This window comes from Trachemys scripta, chromosome 3, assembly GCF_013100865.1.
Source record: "Trachemys scripta elegans isolate TJP31775 chromosome 3, CAS_Tse_1.0, whole genome shotgun sequence".
Classification (NCBI taxonomy): Eukaryota; Metazoa; Chordata; order Testudines; family Emydidae; genus Trachemys; species Trachemys scripta.
This window is the reverse complement of record NC_048300.1, coordinates 50,189,961-50,215,257: the sequence shown is the minus strand read 5'-3', so window position 1 is coordinate 50,215,257 and position 25,297 is coordinate 50,189,961. Positions and strand designations below refer to the sequence as shown.

The 25,297-nt window shown below is 46.2% G+C and overlaps 1 protein-coding gene across 1 annotated transcript in view; it reads right to left on the bottom strand.

Annotated features, from left to right (window-relative positions):
- Positions 1 to 25,297, bottom strand: part of DNAH14 (dynein axonemal heavy chain 14) — a 499,756-nt gene that overhangs the window by 187,585 nt on the left and 286,874 nt on the right. The window contains exons 44-49 of the mRNA XM_034764559.1: positions 20,807 to 20,927; positions 19,743 to 19,972; positions 18,304 to 18,420; positions 5,431 to 5,589; positions 4,331 to 4,463; positions 3,634 to 3,716 (exon numbers count right to left, since the gene is read on the bottom strand). Coding sequence (XP_034620450.1) covers positions 3,634 to 3,716; positions 4,331 to 4,463; positions 5,431 to 5,589; positions 18,304 to 18,420; positions 19,743 to 19,972; positions 20,807 to 20,927 — 843 coding nt within the window. The remainder of the gene's footprint in view (positions 1 to 3,633; positions 3,717 to 4,330; positions 4,464 to 5,430; positions 5,590 to 18,303; positions 18,421 to 19,742; positions 19,973 to 20,806; positions 20,928 to 25,297) is intronic.

Here is a 25,297-nt window from a genome sequence, read left to right as displayed (position 1 = left end):
ATCACTACCAAAAATATGTCAAGTCAAAGTGCATATTGTCTTCATATTAGTGTGGTATTTTAAGCATTGCCAGCATTTTTAAGCATGATAGAGTGGAACACTGTTTGGATTTTGGTACAATTCAAATGTGCTTCTACGATTTAACAGTAATTTTATAGTTTTGAATTCAAAGCATCTCTTTGCCTGTGTATCTTAAAAAAGCATATTTAAAACATAAGTTAAAAATGTTTTCTTCTCCTGAAAAAGATAAAGGAAGTTTACTGCTAAGCTACTGTGTAAAATATATAAATTATTTATTCAAAAACTGATTTTCCAAATGTAGAGATTACATTAAAAAAGTTTTTAAAAATTCTTAACTGTGGAAGAAGACCAACAAACCAGCTAATTCTCCACCAGAATTACTCATGACTGTGGTTCCCAAACTTCAGCAACCCGAGGACCTCATTTTGATTTTAAATGTTTCGGGGACCCCCAAGCCCTCCCACTCAGCCACAGGCCCCACCCCCAATCCACCCGTTCCCCCAAAGCCCCACCCCACCTCTTCCCACTCCCCACTCACTTCATTCCTCACCCTCACTCACTTTCACCAGGCTGGGGTATAGGGTGACCAGGTGTCCGGTTTTCAAGTGGAACACCCGGTCAAAAAGGGACCCTGGCGCCTCCAGTCAGCACTGTTGACCTAGCCATTAAAGGTCAGTTTGGCAGTGCTGACTGGAGCCGTCAGAGTCCCTTTTTGACCAGGTGTTCCGGTTGAAAACCATTAAAGGTCAGGTCAGCAGTCCTGTGGCACTAAGACAGGCTAGTCCCTACCTTTCCTGGCACTGCACTGCACCCCAGAAGCGGCCAGCAGGTCTGGCTCCTAGGTGCGGGGGGCATGGGCCTCCGCGCGCTGCCCCTGCCCTGAGCACTGCCTCCACACTCCCATTGGCCAATTTCCAGCCAATGGGAGCTGGAGGGGCAGTTCCTACAGGCGAGAGCAGTGCACAGAGCCTCTTGTCCCCCCGCCGAGGGACGGGGAATGTAGTGAGTGGGGCCAGACCCTTGGGGAAGGAGCGGGGCAGGGGTGGGGAGGTGGGGCTAGGGTGTTCAGTTTTGTGCTATTAGAAAGTTGGCAACCCTAGTGGGGTAGGATTGCAGAAGGAGATGCTGGCTCTGAGAGGAAGTTTGGGTACAAGAGGGGGTTCAGGGTGTGGGCTCTCCATAGGAGTTTGGGTCAATAGGAGCTGCGCAGTCGGTGCTCAGGGCAGGGACAGCACGCGGAGATCCCTTGCCTCCCCCACCCCGAGGGGCTGCAGGGATGTGCCGGACACTTCTGGAAATGGCGCGGAGATTATTTTCTGTCATCCCTTCTGTTCAACATTTATGTGAAGTCATAGGAGGAGATAATGGAGAAGTTTACACCTTAGTGCAATCAGTATTGAGATGACATGCAGCTTGACATCTCAAAAAAAAGGCAACCGGTGCACTACATGAACTTTGGAAGTTACACCTAGTGCAGCAGTGCTTAGGAGAGTATGGCACAAGAAAAATACCACACAAACTGTCCAAACACTGCACTAAGTTCTTGTTCACTTCTAGGTGCAATTTAAGATGTATAATTCCCTATAAGATTTATTTCTTAGCTATCTCCCTGTGCTCTGTCAAGACACCTGAGATCAACCAGCATGCTCTCACTGTGATTCCCCATATATATTTGAATATCTAAGGGACTAGAGCAGGGGTGAGCAAACTTTTTGGCCCAAGGGCCACATCTGGGTGGGGAAATTGAATGCAGGGCTATGAATGTAGGACTGGGGCAGGGGGTTAGCGTGTAGGGTGTGAGAAGGGGTGTGGTGTGCAGGAAGGGGCTCAGGGCAAGGGGTTCGGGTGCAGGAGGAGTGTGGGGTGTACGACAGGACTCAGGGCAGGGGTTAGGGTGCAAGAGGGGGCTCAGGGCAAGGGGTTGGGGTGCAGGAGGAGTGCGGCAGGAGGGGTGCAGCGGGGGCTCAGGCCAGGGGGTTGGGGTGCAGGAGGAGTGTGGGTGTACAACAGGGCTCAGGGAAGGGATTCAGGGTGCGGGCTCCGGGCTGGCGCCACTTACCTTGAGCAGCTCTGGGGTGGCAGCAGCACACAGCAGGGCTAAGGCAGGCTCCCTGTCTGCCCTGGCCCCGCGTCGCCCCCAGAAGCGACCAATGGAAGCTTCAGGGGAGGTACCCGCAGGTGAGGGCAGTGTGTGGAGCCCTCTGCCCCCCCGACAGGGGCCGCAGGGACATGGTGCTGGCCGCTTCTGTGGGCGACGCGGGGCCAGGGCACACAGGGTGCCTGCCTTAGCCCTGCAGCGCCACAGGGTTGGCAATCCCACGTAGTTTGCCCACCCCTGGACTAGAGGCAGGAATCTCAGTGCTAGATTTTACTTCCTCTGTTAGTACTAAAGAAAGTAAGCTCATTGACTTTCAGCTCAGATGGTGCATGGCTGATCTATTTAACCTGGCTTTTGCGTGACTGAGTGATTGTGGTCTTTATTTCATCCCTGCGGGTGAATCTACTATAGCAGTGGTTCCCAAACTTGTTCTGCCGCTTGTGCAGGGAAAGCCCCTGGCGGGCCAGGCCGGTTTGTTTACCTGCAGTGTCCGCAGGTTTGGCCGATCGCAGCTCCCAGTGGCCGTGGTTCGCCACTCCAGGCCAATGGGAGCCGCGGGAAGTGGCGGCCGGCACGTCCCTCGGCCTGCGCCGCTTCCCGCAGCTCCCATTGGCCTGGAGCAGCGAACCGCAGCCACTGGGAGCTAGGGTGATCAGATGTCCCGATTTGAGAGGGACAGTCCTGATTTTTGGGTCTTTTTCTTATATAGGCTCCTATTACCCCCCACCCCCCTCCCGATTTTTCACATTTGCTGTCTGGTCACCCTACTGGGAGCCGCGATTGGCTGAACCTGCGGATGCGGCAGGTAAACAAACCGGCCCGGCCCACCAGGGGCTTTCCCTGCACAAGCAGCGGAACAAGTTTGGGATCCACTGTACTACTGCATACTTAGATAAATTTTAAATAAATACATTTTTGTGCTGTATATTTCTTGGAAATTTTATATAAGTGATCAGAAATATCTTTATAGATGCACTTAAAAAAAGACTTTGCTGAAGTCTACTTGCATTTTTCAAACAGATTTTCACACCCATAAAATGTAACAACCACACACACAGTTTACAAGCTTTGTCCCTCCAATCAAATTGAAATAAAATAGTGATGAAAAGCTTGGTTTATTTTGGTGTCACTCATGTAGAAGCTTATCATGGTTTGATTTCTTGAGCTAATTTTGATGCCTGTATTCTCAGTTCTGCTACCTATGTCACATAAATATTCAAATGTTTATATTTATAATAAAAGTACAGTACTAGGATAGAGCTTGCTACGAATTAATACAATTTTTCAGTCATTTTTAGTTGTGAAGGCCAGATTATCAGACAGACTTCAGCTCAACCTCTTTTTCTGCAGGTACAGTTTGCACCCACAGTTCAAATGGTTAGACAATTAACTGGGATCAGATGTTGGTGTAATTAACTGCCCCCAACATTTTGCTCCAAAGTTTAATTAGAGATGCAAAATTATTCCAATAAAATTGGTCCTAAAACCTTTTAAAAATGAATGTCATCACATACCCAAGTCTCCAGTTGAGGGCCACACTCTCTTCTGAGCATCTTGGGGCATATCAAATGTTAAGTGACTGGAATTCTTTAACATGCTGATCAGGAAGACACGAGTAGGAAAAACACAATTGATTTTTGTAACTTAAGTGCCATGAAGAAATAATACAGAGTAATGAAATAAAACTTTTTTCTTCAGGATGAGAATTTATACACTGTTATTCAAAGTGCCATTGTGAGAACTATATCAATATTTTTCAGGTACTTCTCCTTTTGGTATTGAAAATAGTTTGCTCTCAGTGAAGACTATTATTACTTTTTAAAAAAAAGTTTAATTTAAATTTTAACACGTTTTTCAATCTGGCCATATACAAAATCTGGAAAATTTCTCATTACATGAAAAACAGGGTTTTTTAAAAATGTAAACTAATGGAATTTCACAAAACTCAAACAAATTCATCTTTGAGCTAAGAACAAGCATAAGTTATTTTGGCTAAAATATTACTTTTTTCCAGAAAGTTAAAGCACTTGAAAATGGGGGTTTAAAATAAAAATGCTGCCTCAACAGCACTATAAGTATAGTATAACTTATCACAATGCTATAATTAATGTCTATTATTTATTCATTATCAATCCTAAGGAAAGTTTGACTATTACTTCCTCTGATATTAAATACTGATGGAAAATGTAAAACTGGAAAGCCATCTACAACCTTGCTTTTTTAATTTCATTATGTAAGACGACATCTCCTAAAATTGTTCTGGATTTTACAAAGAATCCCCCTTGTTTCTGAAGTCTTTCAAGCATATTTTGAATCATGGCAGTCTTCCCAATACCAGAGTCGCCTAAAAAAACCCAAAGACACAGAGAATGGAGACACTTAAGCTCAAATTTTCATTAATAGGCATGGCAAAACTGTGTGCCAAAACATGAATTCATAATCTGCACACTATTACTGCTATTGCACATGTTAAATCACTGCTTGTTTTATACCTTTCAGTATTTTCTTAAATATACAAACGAGAAAAACTGATAAGAATATTATGTTTTAGAAAATGCTGCCACAGGGGAGCTGCGATGTTCAAGTTGGAATGTTTTCATTCTGTGCATGAGAGTACTCCTACCCAAGCTATGTCTGTTTTCAGCTCTCACTTAACGGACAACTTAAGACCTGAAAGTCAAAGATTACATTCGAGTGTAGCTTTAGATTCTATACTATCCCTACACATGGGGAAAAAGGAGCTGGGAAAGCAACAGTAGATACTGCAGATTCAGGAGTGAGTTTAGGGCTCATCCTCACAGTTTTTCTGGAAGTCAATTCATCAAAAGCTGTTTGAACATTCTATTCATGGTTGCTATTCATCCACCATTTTGCTAAATGCTTTTTGTTGAGAAAGGCTTAAATCCCATCATCTTTCTGTGGGACAGATTCTGTCACCATCACTGACATTGAGTAATACCTTTTGTGAGTAGTCCTACTGATTCTAACAGGGTATTTTGTGGAGTAAGGTACTACTCGACATGAGTAAGTGTGACAGAATCGGATACTGGAAGATTCGGATACTATCAGTCCTTTATTATGCATATGCTATATATTAGGTGTCAACTTATACTATTTTCAGCTTTTCCTATGTGGTGAAGGGGTTAATAAAGTATTAAATAAAACTTATCAAACAAAGCAAACTAGGCTAAAGGGAGTAAATGGATAGGAATTCCTATGTCTGTATTTTGTTTAAAATCTATTTGGATGTGAATAATTTATTTAACAGACTACAGTATTTTCTTTGTTTTAAGAAGTTAACAGTTTGTTACCTGTGATAAGTACTGGATGTTTATTCATTAAAAGAAGGCTTGTTAGAAAAGAATAGCAAATTGTTTCCATATTGGGTATAAGCTTTAGAGTATCTCTTCTTCCAGGGTTCACATCTTTATTACTCCCAGATCTCAGGGAATCAGAAAATGATGTAGTCTCTGAATAAAAAAATAGATTGTTTACTTTTAATTTCTGATTTTTTAATCTTTGTATTGATTAAGGAAAGGACAGTTACCTGTTCCGTAACTGGCGTTCTTCGAGATGTGTTGCTCCTGTCTATTCTACAGTAGGTGTGCGTGCTCGCCATGTTCACCAGTGCCGGAAGTTTTTCCCTTAGCAGTACCCGTAGGAGGGGAGCACCGCTGCGACCCCTGGAGTGGCGCCTCTACATCGCGCTATAAGGGGAGCTGCGCACTCCCCCCACCCTCGGTTCCTTCTTGCCAGACAACTCCGACAGAGGGGAAGGACAGTGGGATGTGGAATAGACAGAAACAACACATCTTGAAGAATGCCAGTTACGAAACAGGTAACTGTCCTTTCTTATTCGAGTGATTGTTCCTGTGTATTCCACAGTAGGTGACTCCAAGCTATATCTGATGGAGGTGGGTAGGAGTTTAAAGGTTAGCAGGATGGAGTACCACCCTACCAAACCTGGCGTCATCCCGTGCTTGGGAGACGATCGCATAGTGCGAGGAAAAAGTGTGGACAGAGGACCACGTGGCAGCCCTACATATGTTCTGGATAGGGATGTGGGCTACATAGGCGGCCGACGAGGCCTGCGCTCTCGTAGAATGCACATAGGCGGCAGGGGAACCCCTGCCAAGTCGTAACACGTGCATATGCACGAGGTGATCCAGCGGGAAAGGCGCTGGGTGGAGACTGGTTGCCCTCTCATACGCTCGGCTGATGCAACGAACAGTTGCGAGGATTTCCTGAATGGCCTGATTCGGTCCAGGTAGAAGGCCAGCGCCCTACATACGTCTAGCGTGTGTAGGCGGCATTCCTCGTTGGAGGAATGGGACTTAGGACAGAGTACCAGTAAGAAAATGTCCTGATCTATATGGAAGGCGGAGACCACCTTGGGGAGAAAGGCAGGGTGTGGGCGAAGCTGGACTTTATCCCTATGGAAGACCGTATACGGGGGTTCCGAGGTCAAGGCCCTAAGCTCTGAGACCCAATGGGCTGAGGTGATAGCCACCAAGAATGCCACTTTCCAGGACACATGGGACCAGGAACATGTGGCCAAGGGCTCAAAGGGAGGACCCGTGAGGCGGGATAGCACTAGGTTCAGATCCCATTGCAGGACCGGGGCCCTGGCATAAGGAAATGTACGGTCTAGTCCCTTTAAAAAGCGGGAGGTCATCTCATGGGGAAAAAACCAAGTGACCCTGCACTGGAGGGTGAAAGGCTGAAATGGCTGCTAAATGTACCCTGACGGAGGCCAGAGCTAGACCTTGGGTCCTAAGGGACAGGAGGTAATCTAGAATAAGTTGGAGGGATGCGGATGACGCGGAGACGCCCCGCTCCCCTGCCTACCTAGAAAACCTAAACCATTTGGCAAGATAGATCCGTTGTGTAGACGGCTTTCTGCTCTCCAGCAGAATTTGTCTGACATCCTCCGACCACCTTCCATCCTCCTCGTTTAACCATGGAGCAACCACGCTATCAAGTGAAGCGCGGCCAGGTTGGGATGGAGAAGGCATCCCCTCTCCTGGGAGAGGAGATCCGCGTGGAGCAGCAGCCTCCACAGGGGGGCTGCTACAGTTGCAGAAGGGTCCCGTACCAATGCTGGCGGGCCCAATCTGGGGCTATGAGGATAACTCTCGACCTGTCTGCCTTTACTTTCTGCAGGACCTTGCCTATCAGTGGAAACGGTGGAAAGGCATAGAACAGTTGGCCTGACCACCGGAGGAGAAATGCGTCCGAGATCGCCCCCCTTTCTGCCCCTGCCCTGGAGCAGAACTTGGGGCAGCGTTGGTTCTGGCAGTAGCAAAGAGGTCGACCCAGGAGCTCCCCACACTCAGAAGAGGTGACCTCCCAGTGGAGTGACCACTCGTATTGATGGGAAAACGTCCTGCTGAGGTAATGGGCTCGCACATTGCGTGCACCAGGTAGGTGAAAGGCCCGTAGGGAGATATTGAGGGCTATGCAAAACTCCCATAGGTCCGGGGCTTCCCGGCACAGGGCCAAGGAACGCATGCGCCCCTGCCTGTTGATGTAATACATCACGGTCGTGTTGTCCGTGAGGGCTCTGACCGCCTTCCAGCGAAGGTGCAAACCGAACGCTATGCACACCAGGCATACTGCCCTGAGTTCCCTGACCTTTATGTGCAGAGACAATTCCAAGATTGACCATCTGCCTTGGGTTTGAATGTCCCCTATGTGGGCTCCCCAGCCCAGGTCCAAGGCATCCGACACCAAGTCTAGAGAGGGAGGGAGTTCCCGGAAGGGGATCCCGTTTAGCATATTGCTCGGGAGAGACCACCATTGCAGAGCGGCCAAAACGTTGGGTGGCATCGTGACCACCTTGTCCAGGCTGTCCCGGGACTGGGAATACTGGAAGGCCAACCAGAGTTGGAGGGGCCTCATTCTGAGTCTGGCATGTCACACCACGGACGTGCATGCTGCCATGTGACCTAGGATTTGAAGGCACACTCTTGCCTTCGTCACAGGGGAAGGCCGTCGTCACGAGGAAGGCCGTGACCGAGACTATGAGACTTCTGAGTGTCTCGAACCTGTCTCAGGGAAAAGAGGCTGTGCCCTCTAGGTAGTCTAGCAGAGCCTCTATGAAGTGTATGCGCTGAACCGGTACTAACGTGGACTTGGCCTTGTTCACCACTAGGCCCAGACCTGTGCATGTGGACAGCAGGAATTGCATCTGGGCCTGTACCTGGGACCGGGAGTTGCCCTTGAATAGCCAATCGTCCAGGTAAGGGAAAATTTGCAGTCCATTCCTCCGGAGGTGGGCTGCCACCACTGCCATGCATTTGGTAAAAACCCTGGGGGCCATGGAAAGACCAAAAGGGAGGACCGCAAACTTTTAATGGTCCCACCCTACCAGGAAGCGGATGAAGCGCCTGTGACTCTCGAAAATATGGATGTGGAAATACGCATCCTGGAGGTCCAGGGACGCAAACCAATCCCCCGGGTCCAAGGAGGGGATGATGGAGGTCAGGGATACCATGTGGAACTTGTAACGGACCATAAATCTGTTGAGCTTCCGCAGGTCCAGGATGGGCCAGAGCCTGCTTTTCGCCTTTGGGATCAGGAAATACCGGGAGTAAAACCCCTTGCACTGAAATTCTACCAGTACCCTCTCCACCGCGCCCAGGTCGAGGAGGCGTGCCATCTCTTGGTTTAGAAGGGGGGCATGTTCCGGGTCCCCGAGGTCCTCCCGGGGCAAGGGGTGGTGGAGGGGGAGGGTGAGTCAAACTTCAACATGTAGCTCCTGGAAATCGTGCTGAGGACCCACTGGTCCGATGTTATACAGGACCACTGCACTCGGAATGCAGATAAACGGTTGCAGAACACAAACTTTATTAATTGGAGGGCGTCCGTGGCAACAGGCCCGGTGGCCCCCCACAAAGAGTCAAAACCGCCTCTTCCCCTGCCTCTTGCCCTTCGAGGAGCCTGGTTGCGGGACCGAGCGGGACTGACGCTGAGACCTGCGTCTCTGCTCCCTCGGTTGCTTAGGAGGGAGTTCATATCTGCCCCTAGCGGGAGGAGCGGAGGTCTGCGGCCTAGGTTTGTCCTTCGCTGGCGGAACATATAGGCCCAGAGTTTGCAGGGTGGTACGGGAGTCTTTCATCCCATGCAGGCGAACATCGGTTTGGTTCGCAAACAACACTTTTCCATCGAAGGGAAGGTCCTGCATCAGAGACTGGGAATCTGCAGACAGACCAGACAGGAGAAGCCACGTCGCCCGTCGCATGGATATGGCCGAGGCCATAGAACGGGCTGCCGTGTCGGCCGCATCCGAGGCAGCCTGGAGGGCTGCTTTCGCCACTGCTGCTCCTTCTTCAACCACAGCCTTGAACTCCTTTTTGTCCCGCTCTGGGAGAAGAGGCTCGAACTTCGGTAGAGACCCCCACAAATTAAAATCATAGCGGCTCAACAGGGCTTGGTGGTTGGCCACCCTAAGTTGAAAGCTCATGGAAGAATAAACCTTCCTGCCAAAAGAATCAAGTCTCCTGGTGTCTTTGTCCTTGGGGGTGGGTGCAGGCTGACCGTGGCGTTCCCAATGGTTGACTGACTCCACCACCAAAGAGTTGGGTGCTGGTACTCATGTCCCTTAGCTGAACAAAGTACTTTCTCTCCGCTTTCTTGGAGATGGGCACCAAGGAAGCTGGGGTCTGCCACAGGGCAGTCAATATGTTGGCTACCCTTTGGTGGAGAGGTAGGGCCACACGGCCCGGTGCCGAGGAGGACAGCACATTGAAAAGGGTGTCCGACGGCTCCTCCATCTCCTCAGCCTGGAGTTGGAGATTCGAGGCTACCCTTTTGAGGAGCTCCTGATGAGCTTTAAAATCCTCTTGTATAATAGATGGAGGGGTCATTATGGTCTCCTCCAGTGCCAGTGAGGGGGGCTGGTCCGGCTCCCAGGGCGTTGGGAGGTGCCAGTGGTTTGACTCCCAAGATCGAGTCTGGGCCCAGTGCCGCTGGTTCAGTGCCCATCGACTTTTGACTCTGTTGAGGCGGACACAGAATGGGCCTGGGACACTCCGGCTACTGAGCGGGGTCTCGCCTGGGCAGACAATTGCGTCCACGGTCCCCACTGATACCATTGGCCCTGCCACGGGCCCCTTGCCACTGACCGGCTTGGGTGCCGAGCGGTGCAGGCTGCTCTTGGGGGCTGGTGCGGCTCAGGGCCGGGCGCCGAGGCCACCGTTGACCGCACGGTGCCGTAGGAGCGGCGGGAGTGTCTACGGTCATGCCGGTGCCAACCCCGAGATCTGGACCTCAACGATGACGAGGAGCGGTACTCAACCGAAGTGCTGCTCTCATAGTCACCCCGGCGATTGTAGCTACGACTCTTCGATGCCGGTAACACTTGAGGGGAGTTCCGACCATAGTGTCTGGCGGAGCGGGCACTCGAGCCCGAGTGTCTATAACGATGGCATCAGGATCTGCTCCTGTAGTGCCGATTCGAAGAGGAGTGTCGACGCCGCTTGTCTCGGTGCCTGTGCTCCCGGTGGGGAGTGGAGGACCGTAGAGACTCCCGTGCGAGCGAGTCAGCCAGTCTGAGTGGGGTGGAGGGCTGATGTGAGCTATGTGAGGACCTCGTTGAACGGGGCAGCGCACAGCCCTCGGAGCGTGGGCTATTTCTTGCCGGGGAGGGCTGGTATGCTCCCAACAGCGGCTTCCCTCGAGCAGCGCACCCGGCACCGGAAGGGAGAGGATGTCACGCGCGGCCTGTGCAGCCTCCGGCGTCGACAGTATTCTCACCGCGGGAGTGGCATGTGCGGATGGGACTGGGCTACTCCACTCAGCACGAGTCGGAGGTCTGGGTCCCGAGGGGGATCGTGGGCTGCCCAACTCGGGTTCGGCCTCACCCCTGTCCTTTTGTCAGCGCTGCTGAGTCTTCCCTTGCTTCTTAGCGGGTGAGCGGAGCCGGCTGGTGGAGGGTACCTCGCTCCGCACCGAGGACACGGTACCGGTGCCAAGTCCGACTGGCACACCTGTGCCGGGGCCAATACAGATTCCATTAGCAGGGCCCGGAGCCGGATAGCTCTCTCATGTTTAGTGCGAGGCTTGAACGACCTACAGATTTTACAGCGATCGATTACATGAGTCTCGCCCAAGCAGCAAAGACACTGAGTGTGCGGGTCACTTCTTGGCACAGAACTGTGACAAGAGTCGCACGACTTGAAGTCTGGGGCATGGGGCATGCCCCGCACCAGGCTACTAACTAAGAAGTTATCCAACTATTGGAGAAGCTGAGTACTACTAAGGCTACTAGAAGAGCTACAGCAAAGCTGGAGCACAAAGTTCCGACTGCCTTCACTGGTGGCAAGAAGGAACTGAGGGTGGGGGGAGTGTGCAGCTCCCCTTATAGCGCGATATAGAGGCGCCACTCCAGGGGTCGCAGCGGTGCTCCCTTCCTATGGGTACTGCTAAGAAAACTTCCGGCACCGGTGCACGTGGTGAGCACGCACACCTACTGTGGAATACACAGGAGCAATCACTCGAGGAAGAACTCAGAAATGATGTTGTTTTCTGCGCATGCTGCCTCCATACTGAACACATTCTTTCCATTCCTCCTTCCCAATACAATTCAGTTAATGCTGCCCTCTTCCTGCTACTGAATTAATTTACACTGGGCTCTACATCTCTGCGGGGGTCCATTGCTGCTACCACCTAAAAGGTCCTCGGCTGTGCCTCCTCAAAGGGAGGGAGCTGAGCTGCTCAAGAGCTGATGGTTACTTTTGGGGGTAAGGAGAAGGAGAGAGGAGCAGGGGCTGCTCTTCACAAACTGGGAGGGAGAAATAGCAGCAGCTGAGCTTGAAGCCTGCTACGCTTCCTTCTGTTCTTCCTGTGAGAAATGTAGTTGGCCCAGCTGTTCAAGGATACATGTAAGTGACAAGCGAATGTGCCTCATATTCTTTCAATTCTCTGCTTGACTGGCCATTTGGTGTCTTGCTATGAATTAGCCCTTGAAAGAAATCCCTTGCTATGGATGTCAGTGTGTCTGATCTTAAACAATATCAATACTGGTAATCATGTCACCATGTTGGGGAAGCTGGGTCTACAGGTTCCATGCAAGTGAAAGTAGGAGCAGAATCAGAAATTCTGATCTGAGATACCACAATGATGAGCTCGGTACACAAAGATCAGTGCAGAGACCATGACTTACTATAGCTCTCTGAATATCTGTAGGCACTATAAAAAAATAAAATAAAATAATAATTTTACCTGGAGAGCTATGACAAGATATTTTGTCACAAAGCAAAATTAATCTCTGCAAAATATCTGCTAAAAGGCGTATAAAATTGTAGTATTATTCACAGCAGGAACTTTATAAGCAGAAGTGAAACAGTTTTGAAACACCAGTAGTCACTGACATTATTAGCACATTTTACTTAATTATATTACTTTGACCTATCCATCTGTAGTATGTACTACAGATAGACAGATAAAAACTGCATATTTTCTTACAAAAAAGGTGATATTACAAGAGAAATAATACATCTGTTTTATAAACAAAGAAGTAAAAATAGAAAATTCAGATTTTTTTGTAAGAAGGTATTGCTTTAAAAACAAGTCACTTTAAACTAAGAGAGTCCATTCACATGCATAAGTTATTCATGTGCAAGGGCTTGCAGGACTGGGTACTTGTGTGGCTTACAATCTAAAATATTTATATGGTCCTTATCACTGCATATTTGAATTCCATACACGAGATGTCTGTAGTATTCTGTTATTTGATTTCCCCATGTTTGGCAGTCTTTGCTTACTGTGTTTTTTGTTTGGGTTTTGTTTTTTGTTCCTCTTACAATTCATTGTCATTGTCTGAGTTATTGTAGGAAGTCTTGCAGCACACTCTGAAAATGGTCTGGCTTGAACTAGTCTCATCTCCTTTGATGGATCATTCCACAGTTCAAGCACTTTCACATAAAAAACACCTTATCTATAAAACTCAAGAATGTCCCTGGGATATTGTAGATTGTGTTGTTCTACAGGAGAACAGCTGCCTCAGTGGGTCAAGAGAAATAGAAGTTATTTGTAACCAGTTTTTTGAGACAGACTCTGCATATTCATACTCTTCGGGGGCAGCCTAGATGATTAAAACTTCTCATAGCAATGTCATTGGAGTGCTCATTTGCCTCCTCCTGCTCCTCCCTTTAGAGTTCCTGAATGTTCTGAGGATAAAGCTATAAAAGGGGGCATGGCACCTGCTATTGCCTGAGTTTCTTCTGTTGTCACTGCAGTGATTTTATTAGGACTCTGAGGAAGAGAGAAAGGTGGGTGGGGAGTGTGTATATGCAGAGTCAACCCTGAAAAACTCATCACAAGTAAGAAGTCTTCACTTCCTTTTGAGTGTCCTCTGCATATTCCCTCTCTTTGGCTAGTTTGGCAAATAGTACCCCATCAATGGGTGGTGGGACTCTGTCCTAATTAGATATAGATTCAAGCACTGCCCTACCAAACTGATCATCTGATTTGAACAGTAGGGCCCAGATTTTTAAAGGTATTTAAGCATTACTGCACTTCTGTAGGTAGAAGGCCAAGGCTCAACAGATATTCCAGAAAGTAGAGCTTCCTGTCCTCTCTGGATGCATGGGGCTTCTGACAGAAGATGGATAAGGTGTATGACCTGGTTCAGATGGAATCCTAAGATTACTTTTGGAATGAATTTAGAATGTTATCTGAAGGAAACCTTATCCTTATGAAACACCGTACAGGGAGGGTTCACCATAAGGGACTCTGCTCACCTACTCTTCTGGCTGAGGTGATTGCAACCAGAAAAGCAACTTTCATAGGTAGATGAGTGAAGTAACATGAGGCTAAATGTTTGAATGGGGGGAATTCATTAATGCTGACAGGATGAGAATAGAGGTGACGTATTGGGGTAGGTTTCAGCATCAGAAGAAAGATTCTGGTAGGAGTCCCCATGGAATAATGCTCCAAACAGCTGAGTTGCATACTTCCCACTTATTGTCTTTGGAGAAATGTCTGCTGAGGCTGTCTGCCAGAGTGCTCTGCATCTCTAGAAGGTGAACTGCCTAGAGGCAGATGCACCAATTCCATATATTGACAGCCTTTATGTAAAGAAGGGTGGATCTTGCTCCTTCATGTTTGTTGATATAATAAACAGTTTGCCACATTGTTCAACATAACCTAAACATGCAGTGTCTGGATGGATGGATAAAAACATTGCAAGCTTCAGGCACTTTGTGCAACCTAGTAGGGAGGAGTCCATAATTAACCTTTTTGTGGGTGGTGGATGATGAAGAGAAGCACTATGCACATTATCTTCAGGTTTTCCCGCCCAGGTGAGTGCTGTCAAAAGCCTGTGGAGAACCAAGAACAACTTCTCCAGATTGTGCTTGCTTGGCAAATAGATTGTCTGCAACCACGTATGTAGACATCACAGACAAAGTCTCGCAAAAGGAGTCACATATATAGTGAGGCCATGTGGCCTATGAGGACAAGACAGGATCGTACGGTCATCTGAGGGCTCAATCAAAGTTGAGAGATGAGGTCCTTCATAGCATGGAACTGGTACTGAGGTAGGTATGCTTTGGCCACATTTGAATCCAAGGTCACTCCAATAAAGTCTATAGTCTATGTGGGAGCTAACGTGAACTTTTCTGCTTTTACTTTTTACTTTTCTGCTTTCACTCCTATAATTGTAGGGGTTAGATTAGGGACAGAGTTGCCACTTGTACTTCCTGGCATGACTTTCTCACAACCAGTCAGTCTTCTAGGTACAGGAACATTGATATGTCCTGATGACACAGCTACGCTGCCACTACCGACAAGTCCTTTGTGAAGACTTGGTGAGCTGTCAAGAGGTGGAAGGGGAGCACTCTGTATTGGTATTGATGGTAAATCACAGGAATTTCCTGTGTGCGGGGTGGATATCTATGTGAAAATAAGCATCCTTTAAATTGAGAGCTGTAAACCAATTACTCTAGTTTAGTGAGAGGATTATAGAGGCCAGAGTGATCATTCTGAATCTCAGGTGAAGGATGAAGACATTAAACTGTTTGAAATCTAGTATGGGCCTCCAGCCTCCTTCTTCTTGGGAATAAGGAAATAACTTGAGTAAGATTCTTTCCCCTTGTGTTGGGATGGTACTGGCTTTGTGGCTTCCAGATGGAGCAGAGAATCTACTCCCTATCTGAGCATCTCTTGTGAGAGGAGTCCCTAGAGAGGGATGAGGGAGATGGTTTAAAGGGGGAATGGACAGGAACTTTATTATATAACTAGTGGTGATGGTTTCCAGAACCCATTTGTCTGATGTTTTATGGTGCCATGGCGAGGATAAGGTGGCTGTCACTGAGGGTATGGGAATCCGATACAGGTAGATTTAGCAGGAGGACTCTTTTACAGCTCTTGACAGTGCTGTCAAAGGCTTATTCAGTGGGAGACTGGGCCTGGAAGGAGAAAAAAGGGGGAATGTTCTGCTTACTGTACTGTACTCTTTGGTGTTTTCTAGGAAGCTCATAACCCTTTTACAAGCAGAAAGCTAAGTGGCTGCTGTTGTCATTAAGACTGAGGCTTAGGGCATTTCATCTGTGGTGCAGGGGGAGAATTTCCTTTGAAGGACAAATCCACCACACTTAACTGGACTTTTTGGGAAATCTAGAGGATCAGAGCCACAAAGCCTGTCTCATGACTACAGATGTTGCCACCAAGCAGGAGGCTGTATCAGCTGCATCTACTGAAACCTGGAAGGCAGACCTGGCTATCAATATACCCTCTTCAATGACTATTTGAAAGTGAAGTTTGTGTTCTGGAGGCAGCTAGTTGATGAATTTAGAGACCTTATTATAATTAATAAAAGCATACTTTGCCATTAAAACTGGTAGATTACTGTGCAGAACTGTAAAGTGTCAGAAATGAAGTTATTTTCCCTAAAGCGGTCTAGATGTTTGTCTCCCTATCTATGAGTGCAGATCCGTGTTGGTGTTGCTTGTTCCTTTTGGGTGACAGGCTGCACCACTAAAGAGTCTGGAGCAGGGTGTGAGAAATAGTATTATGCCCCTTTAGACAGTACAAAATACTTCTTCTCCATTCTTTTTGGAGTGGAAGCATAGGTGGCTGGAGTATGCCAGACCATTTTGGCTGGTTCTAAGATTGCCTCACAGATTGGCAATGCCACCTTACTATGACCCAAGTTCTGGAGGATATCCAGTAATTTATGATATCCTGTATTTCTTCCATGAGGATCTAGAGTGATTTTTCTTAGAAGATCCTGGCATTGTCTATAGTTGTCTGCTGGTTACAGTGAGGCTGATGAGACCTACACACCTGGTGAGGATGATGATAACCCCGCGGTCAGATTATCTCTCTTCCTTGGAGTGTTCCAGAGTGGGTTGGGATTCTTCCCCATGTGTGGATATATGCCTTGACTCTTTTTCTGTATTCAGGATGTCTCATATAAGGACCCCAGGAACTCCAGTAAAGCCATTGAGAGGGATCACAGAGGTAATGGTGGGAGGTAATGGTCCCTCCGAGGAACTGGGTAGTCTCTCCTGTGGGAGTGGGAAGGTGCCCATTAAATCTTAGAGCCTCTGTTGGGGCCGACTTCCCACCTTGATAAGACCCGTGAAGCTCTCCCACTGACCCCAGATTCAATGGAGGAGTACAAATCTTCTGTGTGGACAGGCAGGACCATCAGTACTGGTGGTGGCCTTACTATGGCTCAGCTGGTAGATGGCACTACTGAATGATGAACCAATAGTGTAGGCAAGGACCAGATCTGACACTACTGGCAACTCTGAGTCTGCAGAGATTGTAGGGTACTCTGGGATAGTGTATCTGACCTCATTGCTGGGGTACAAACAGGACAAACCCTTGGCGGTGCTGGTGGTGCCAGTTTTGGGTGAATTGCAGTTCTTGGTATCAACAACTCCTCCTCCCTGCAAATTGGTACCATTGGTGGAGGAGGCATCCACTTGCTCCTTTCCCTTACTGGTACCGAGAATGGTTTCACTCCTTCAGCAGTTGACATTCACAGGGCATTTTTGGTTCTCAGCGCTGAGAAACTGGTCCCTTGGCTCCTTGTGAGCGCCTGACACACATGTAGCTGGGCACAGAGTATCACCTGAGTCAGAAGGGGTCTGGGAAGAAGTCCTTTTCTTAGATGAGGACTTAGAGAGGGATTTCTCACATTTATTCTTATGAGAGAATTTACCCGTACCCTATTCATGTTGGCTTTGTTTGCTAAAGTCCTTCACTTTGCTCTCAGCAGTTCTGGAGCTGGAGACAACCATGCTCGAAGGGGCACTACTTGACACTTATGCCTGATATACAGAGGGGGTCTTATGGGTTGGATCAAGGCCTCATTGAGCAATCCATCAGGAATCTTCTAAATCTGAAATTACGGGATTTATGGATTCAGTGAGGTAAGGAGCAGCAGATACTATACACAGAGGGGATGTGAGCTTCCCCAAGGCAATGCAGTCAAGTGGTTGTCACTGACCAGGAAGGTCTGGGGGCAGATCACACAGATCTTGAATCCTGGAGTCTTGGGCATACTAGGTACTCTGCACAGGGGAGTGAGAGAGAGGGCAGGGATATTCCAGACCTCTGGCTCCTAAACCTATCTCTAACCCTAGAATAAACTTATATAAAAGAGCAGGCCAAACTATTTACAACTGCTTACATTAAAATAAAGAATGTTAGCTAAAGCTGCGGATACTAGATAAGCTCTGCCTCAGACCACAGGCGGTAGAAAGGAAATAGAGAGGTCGTTGGTCTGCATCACTCCTTATAGCCTTGGTTTGGAACATGAGGAGGAGAAGGGCACAGGCGCAGACCAAAGGAATCTGCTAGTGAACAATCTTCAGGTCTCAGGCATGTGAAGCGCATGCACACCTTGAGTGAATACATACAGGGACCATAACTTGAAGAAAAATGTTGTTGTCTGTCTCAGCACAGACATTAAGAAATGGATGATTACAAAAAACTGAACTATCCTCTCATCCATGCAGGTGGTGTCTCCAAGTCAAATTTGAGATATGCTCGATGAACACCCAGGGGACAGTTTACACCATCACTAACAATACTGTATTTGTTCTGAGGATAAACAGTGGTGTGAATCTTTCATTTTTGTAAGCACTGTATTTAAAGGGAAAAAAAGATCCTCCCAGAGATAATAAAGTAGACATACAGTACTAAAGATTTTCACTGAGGAATCTTACCTTGTTGAATTAGAAACTGAGTGGTAGGAACTAAGTCTGTCCATGGTGCAAAGTCACCTGTTTGTAAATCCACAAAATACTCAAAGATAACCCTGTCTCCAGCTGGGAACTGAATGCCTGTGAAGTTGTAAACAGATATTGAAGCAGAGAGACAAATCCTTAGCTGGTGCACATTAGAATTTTATGTCAAAGAGTTCTGACAATTTACACCAGCTGAGGAGCTGCCCAGAAAATTTAGAGATTTCATATTGTTCAACTGCCTCTAAGTGTGGTGATGTAAAGCTAAACAACTGAACAGTAGTCAATATAGTTTATTTCTCAAAGAAATGAAATGTGTACATATATTTCTAGATTTTTAAAAAACTTTAATCATCTTTCCTTCTTACCACTCATTGCAAGGTCAAAAATACATTTTGATTATCTCTAAGGGTATGCCACACTGAAAAAACCCCCATGGCAGCGAGTCTCAGAGCCTTGTCTACTGTCTTGGGCTCATGCTATGGGACTAAAATAGCAGTGTAGACATGCTTGTTCAGGCTGAAGCCTGAGCTCTGAAATCTGGCAAGGGAGGTGGATCTCAGAGCCTGGGCTTCAGCCCAAGTGGGAATGTCTACACTGCTATTTTTAGCCCCATAGTGCAAGTCTTGCAAACCAAAGGCACCAGACTGGGGCACTGATGGTACGTTTACACTATAATTACAAACCCATGGCTGGCCCATGCCAGCTGATTCATGCTCACAGGGCTCAGGCCAAGGGGCTATTTAGTTATGGTGTAGACATTCGGGCTCGGGCTGGATCCCAGGCTCTAGGACCCTGTGAGGTGGCATGGTTCCAGAGCTTGGGCTGCAGCCTGAGCCCAAATGTCTACACCACCATTAAACAGTCCCTTAGCATAATCCCAAGCCAGCTAGCACAGGCCAGCGATGGAGGTCTAATTGCAGTGTATATGTATCCTGCCACAAGTGTTTCTTTGCAGTGTAGACATACTCTAAATGAATGAGCCTTCTAAATTTAAACTGACTAGCAACTCTGGAACTACATGTATTTTCTGCTGCTTTGTGAACAGTTTTTCAGCAATCAGCCAAAGTGGAAATCATGACTGGCCTACCCTGACAACTTCACCTCTCCCAATCACAGTATTATTAATGACTCTGACTTTGTCTGAATATGATAATTACACAAATTATTTGGGGAGAAAATCTGGGACTTTGAAAACAGAGAATTATTCAGCTAGTTTGATCTTCTTTAGTTTTTTAGTACTAAACATTTTAGAAAGTATACAAAACCATATATATAATATGTGGCTTTTAAGTCCAAACATGAACATTTTTTATTTATAAGATTTGGTTCTAAAAGATGAAAACCTTCAAACTAATTATAATAGAAACACCATAAAATTAATGAATGGTATGTAGTATACTACATATAGCAAAACTTACCAATAGGTGATTCTCCTTCAAATATATCACGAACAAAGTTACTGAAACCACGTGTTACAGTTACAAGAGACTCATCTTTGGTATTTATGCCAATCAGAGACTCTTCCTCATAATCAGTCTCTCGTCTTAAAACTCCTCCAACTGCCCAAGTAAATGCAAAGACATAGAGTTTCTCTAACAATGATGGCAATTTATCAGGATACTTTTCCAAAAACCATTTCTGATCTTCCCTGGAATCAATGAAGAAAGAAGTAAGTTCAGTAATATTATAACAGGCTATTACTATTGTAGTCAACTGCTTCATTGCAAGTAATTAATTTATATGTTATAAATTGTTAATATGCACCAAGTAGGTTTATAAACATAAGGACTGGTAGGGTGGCATTTTCAAAAGACATGCATGGTTACTAATAGCCAAGTGGCATTCAACATATTACATACTTGTTGAGTACCAGACGGTAAATAATTCTGTAGTACTGCTGCCAAGGGTTCTCAAAAAGCCCCAGTAAGGCATGATATGTTAAAAGTATTACTCCACTTTTTCTAATACACTGTGAGGTGCTGTTTCAGTGTGAGACTGTGGTCTAACATAATTCCAAGATACGGTAGTTTGGCTGGTGGTCATGAATGGGTTGAGGGACACAGAACACGATCATACGTTGTGAACTAAATAATTATTCTGGAGGAATGCACAAGAGAACGTCCTTATTGGGGCTCAGGTATAAAGTTCAGATCGTTCTCTAAATCCTTGAATTAAAGAAAACTGTAAACAATCATCTAGTTAGTTTCATCCAACATCTCAGTTTGCGCAGCCAGGCAGATATCATGAGTATACACACACTTTGAGGTTGTAGTTTGGAAAAGATTTGACATGCAGACATTAAACAAAGTTAGGGCCAACATAGAACCTTGTGGTAGCCTGTTCTTTAAGATGCAAGGAAAACTAATGTTATTTGCCAACTCCTAATTATCCAATTTGAAGTAATGCACTGTTTATCAAGGGGTTTGTCTTTTCTTGAAAGAATAATGGCTCATTGTTAACAAATCTAAATCCATTGTCTGACCTTTTCTTTTCTACTGAGGCCTTTGCAATTAGTGCTTTGGCTTCAACTGTCAGTTGAGAGCTGAGATAATGGGTTTGGGACACTTTTGAAGTACCTGCAACAGCATCCTGACGTTCAACACCTAAAAAAAAGTCAGAAGACATCATTTGACATATGTATGAAATAAGTTTATAAGATTACACAGACTACAGTTGTACTAATTTTAGTTTGCTAGGCAATCAACTTTGAAACTTCTCATTTGCATTACAAATTTTATGGAATGTCAAAAGGCAACTGTTTTGAAAATGTTGGATTGACATTGGAACTATGTTTTACCAAATAATTTGTTATGACTTGATCATAATTTACTCTAGAAAATAATTCAAATGACTGACTGCAGTGAAAGGTCCTTTTTTGCTTCTACCAACATAGGAATAGAAAAAAAATGTTCTACCTAATTGATGTACACATAAAACATAAACAACATTCTACACATATGAAATCTTTCAGCTTTCCGTTCTTCCTCTGTACCTATAAATCTGAATGCACTGCTAGGTTACTAGTAACTCCTACAGAATATGGTGCCCTTTGTGGAAAGGACAGATAAGATGGAGAATCAGAAGACATGGAGAATGGGTGATAAGAAGCTCATCTACTTAACTACTTCTGCTCTTAGGAAGCACTACAACCAGTAACTATGGAGCTGGTTGTTCCTCTGTAGGAAAGCAGGTGGTTAAGACATTGGGGGATGACTGAGCTCATAAGTCAGAATCAAGACTGCTAGGCATGAGTTATTCTGAAGATTGACAATATACTGTGCAGAGTCAGGTCATTAGGAAATCAGAGATGGTAGCTGAACTTTATCCATTTTAATTTTAGTGGTGTTAGTTAACAAGAATAGCATTAAGTAGTATCAGATTTTTCTTTACCATACAATTGGCTGTATAATTGTAATTATTTTTTTCTCAGACTGATAGGAGTTCATTTGGATTAACAAGGACTGAAGACAAATAAAGTTGAATCATAGCATACATAGGTTTCTTTATGAGTAAAATTCACTTAGGACAGTAAGGGCCAAAAATAGCCCCCAATGTAGCATAACTGCAATGGAACTACAGAGAGGACACTGGGGGACTCCACACTCCCTGCATGCACTAAAGCACGGGGCTCTGTGCCAGCTCCACATACAGACTTGCCATGTGAGGCAAGATGGTGAATTCACTATCACTTGGAACATTTAAAATGAGAACAGATATATTTTAAATATATGCTTTATTTCAGCTTCTGGGAGAAATTCTATGACCTGTAGGTGCAGGGGCTCAGGATGTATGGTCAGAGGGTCTGTTCTGGCCTTGAAATCTGTAAGGTTATGAGTCAACCTGTTCATTCCCTTCTTTCATGGGCTATGGGGAGAACAGGATTGCCTGCACTGCCCTTAATGTGCTCATAATACTTGCAGTTCTGCATTAAAATAATCTGCTGAAATTCCCCCCACCCCCAGTGCACAATTGATATATTCTGTGCCCACTTTCTTCTGAGTCATCAGAGATTGGCCACAGCAGAAGACAGGGCACTGGATGAGGTGGAGCAGTGTTCTGAAATGGTACAGTTAATTCTCTTTCTAAATGCCTTTCTGGTGTGTCTTCATCAAATGCTTAGGCGCATACTGATCACCAGATATGGGATTGGGAAGGAATTTTCTCCAAGGTCAGATTGGCAAGGGCCTTGAGTTTCTTCTACCTTCCTCTGTAGCATGTGGCATGGTTTGCCTGCTGGGATTATCTTGGCATATCTCACCTAATCATTTCCCTGCCACTGCAGGCACCTCAGGCATTGGTGGCACCTTGTTCTTTGACTGTGGTATACAACAGTTTATCTAGACCAAAGTAGACCAAATAGAGGGGTGTCTCAGTGAAATATGGTGGCCTGTGACATACAGAAGGTCTGACTAGATTATCTGATGATCCCTTCTGGCCTTAAACTCTATAAAACTATGAAACTATGAAATATACTAATATTATGCTCTGTATTTCCTAGGGACTATAATATCCAACGTACTGTATGTTGCAACAAACTTGTATTATTTACCAATTACATATCTGTTAGAATTTTATTAAATGATTGAAATAATATAAAAACCTAATCTCTGGTTTCCAAAAAGATAACAAAAGAACAACAAAAAAAGTCTACATCGTTTCAAATACAACATATGTTTTCATATATATTAATCTAAATAGAATTTTTAAAGTATTTATATTTTAACTCTTCACTCAAACCAAACTAAAAAAGAACAATGTGAAATATTTACAGCTTATTAGACATAAGTATGGAAAGAAAATACTTTATAATAGAGGCAAGTGTAAATAGGGTCCCAATTCTGTCATCTGTACTCATTCTGAATAATACTTCACTAAATAAATAGTTGCACTGATTTCTGTGTAATTATTTCAAGAATAATATACTTTTCAACATGAGCAAAGGTGGTAGAATCAGGCCTTAAGTGACAAAATTAAGGATGCTTACTTACCATTACTACTGGAGGGTCTTTGAGATGTGTGGTCCCTATCTGTATTCCACACATGGGTTTTCATGCACACTATGCACCTGAATTCAGAGATTTTTAGTAAGCAATGTCAGGTGGTCTGCACATGCATAGTTGTTCTTATGCTCTGAACCAGGAGTACAAAGGGCGGTGCAGACCAACACCTCTCCAGTTCCTCTTCTGCTGCAAATCTAACTATGATCTGCAGCAGGGGTGACGGAAGGCAAGTAGTGGAATACAGACAGGTACCACATATCTCGAAGAACCTCCCGTAGTAACAGGTAAGTAATCTCCATTTCTTCTTCAAGTGATGGTCCCTATGTGAATTCCACATGTGGGAAATTAGGAAGCAGTGGTCAAACAGGAGGTGGATAAGAAGATGCAGATGTAATGACTGTAATACTGCTGTCCCTACAGTTATATTAGAAGTAGAAGACTCCATGTAGCGAGGCGGTGGGATACCCCACAGCCCCGCAGAGGGACGAGCCTCCCCTAGCACCAACATGGGCGGAGCCAGTGGGTCCTGCGCCCGCCCCCCAGAGGTCATAGCGCAGGACAGGAAGTAGAAAATCCCTGCTGCAGAGCTCACTTGAAAGAAAGCCGCCAGAGAGGCAAGATGCCTGTGGCCTAGCTCCGGGTTGGGAAACGCCAGCAGGCTGCGGCCGACCCGAGGACTGGCTGGGCCAGCCAAGCCTACCCCTCGCCAGCTACCCTGAGGAGCAGCCGAGCCTACCCCTCGCCAGCTACCCGGAGGAACCGATGGTGCTGGAAACCGCCGAGGACACCGGCCAAACCCAGGTACCTTACGAGGGGGAGTCCGGAAGTAGCCTGGGGGGCAGCCGACCCTGGTCTCGCCGCAGCAGGGCCAGAACCAATGTCAGTGTGTTGCGGTCAGGATCCCCACTGACACAGTGGAGCAGGTGGGCCTGCATCCCCCCTGCCACCCCACTCACGGGTGGCAGTCCCCCTCTTGCACCAGACATTCAGAAGCCTGAGCTCCTGACTGTTTGTTTGCTGCCCTGCCCTGACCTAGGGCCTGGGCTCATACTGAACTATTGGCTCAGCCCCTGCCTAAGGGCCTGAACTCCTGACTGTGTGTTTGCTGCCCCGCCCTGACCCAGGGCCTGGGCTTCTACTGAACTATTGGCTCAGCTCCTGCCTAAGGGTCCAAGCGCCTGACTGGTTGTTTACTGGCCAGCCCTGACCCAGGGCTTGGGCCCATAGTGAGCTATTGCGAGGCGGTGGGATACCTCACAGCCCCGCAGAGGGATGAGCCTCGGCCGAGCCCTTCTACACTCCACCAAAGCGTAATGTCTTGTAAAGATGTGTAAGGAGCTCCAGATAGCTGCAATATCTATTTCCAGTAATGGCAAGTCTTGCAGAGATGCCATAGAGATTGCTTGCATTCTGGTGGAATGGCCCCTCACCTCCCCTGCGGAGGAAATAAGAGCTAATTGGTAACAAACAATGTTGCAACCCAAGATCCATTTAGAGTCTCTCTGACCTCTTAAGTTCTCTGCTATGGCAATAAAAAAGCTAGGTGTCTTTTTAGTTGCTTTTGTTCTCTGTAGATAAAAGGTTAGTGCTCATCAGACGTCTAGAGAGTGAAGCCTCCTTGCCTCATCAGAGGCACATGGTTCTGGAAAAAAATATTGGTAAATGGATGGTTTGACTCATTTGAAACTCTGAAATTATTTTAGGGATGAATTTCGGGTGTAGGTGAAGAGAGATCATCTCTTTATGAAAGGCAATCTATGGTGGATTTGCCATGAGTGCTCCCAGCTTGGTCACCTTCTGGCAACTTTTATCGAGAGATGGGACATAGAGCATGTGGCTAAAGATTCGAAAGGAGGTTTGATGAGAATCGAAAGAATGAAGTTGTGGTCCTTCACCACTGGTGGAAAGGATCTAATAAATCCCTTCAAGAATCTAGTCATCTCAGGATGAATGAAGATAGTGTGTTCCTTAGT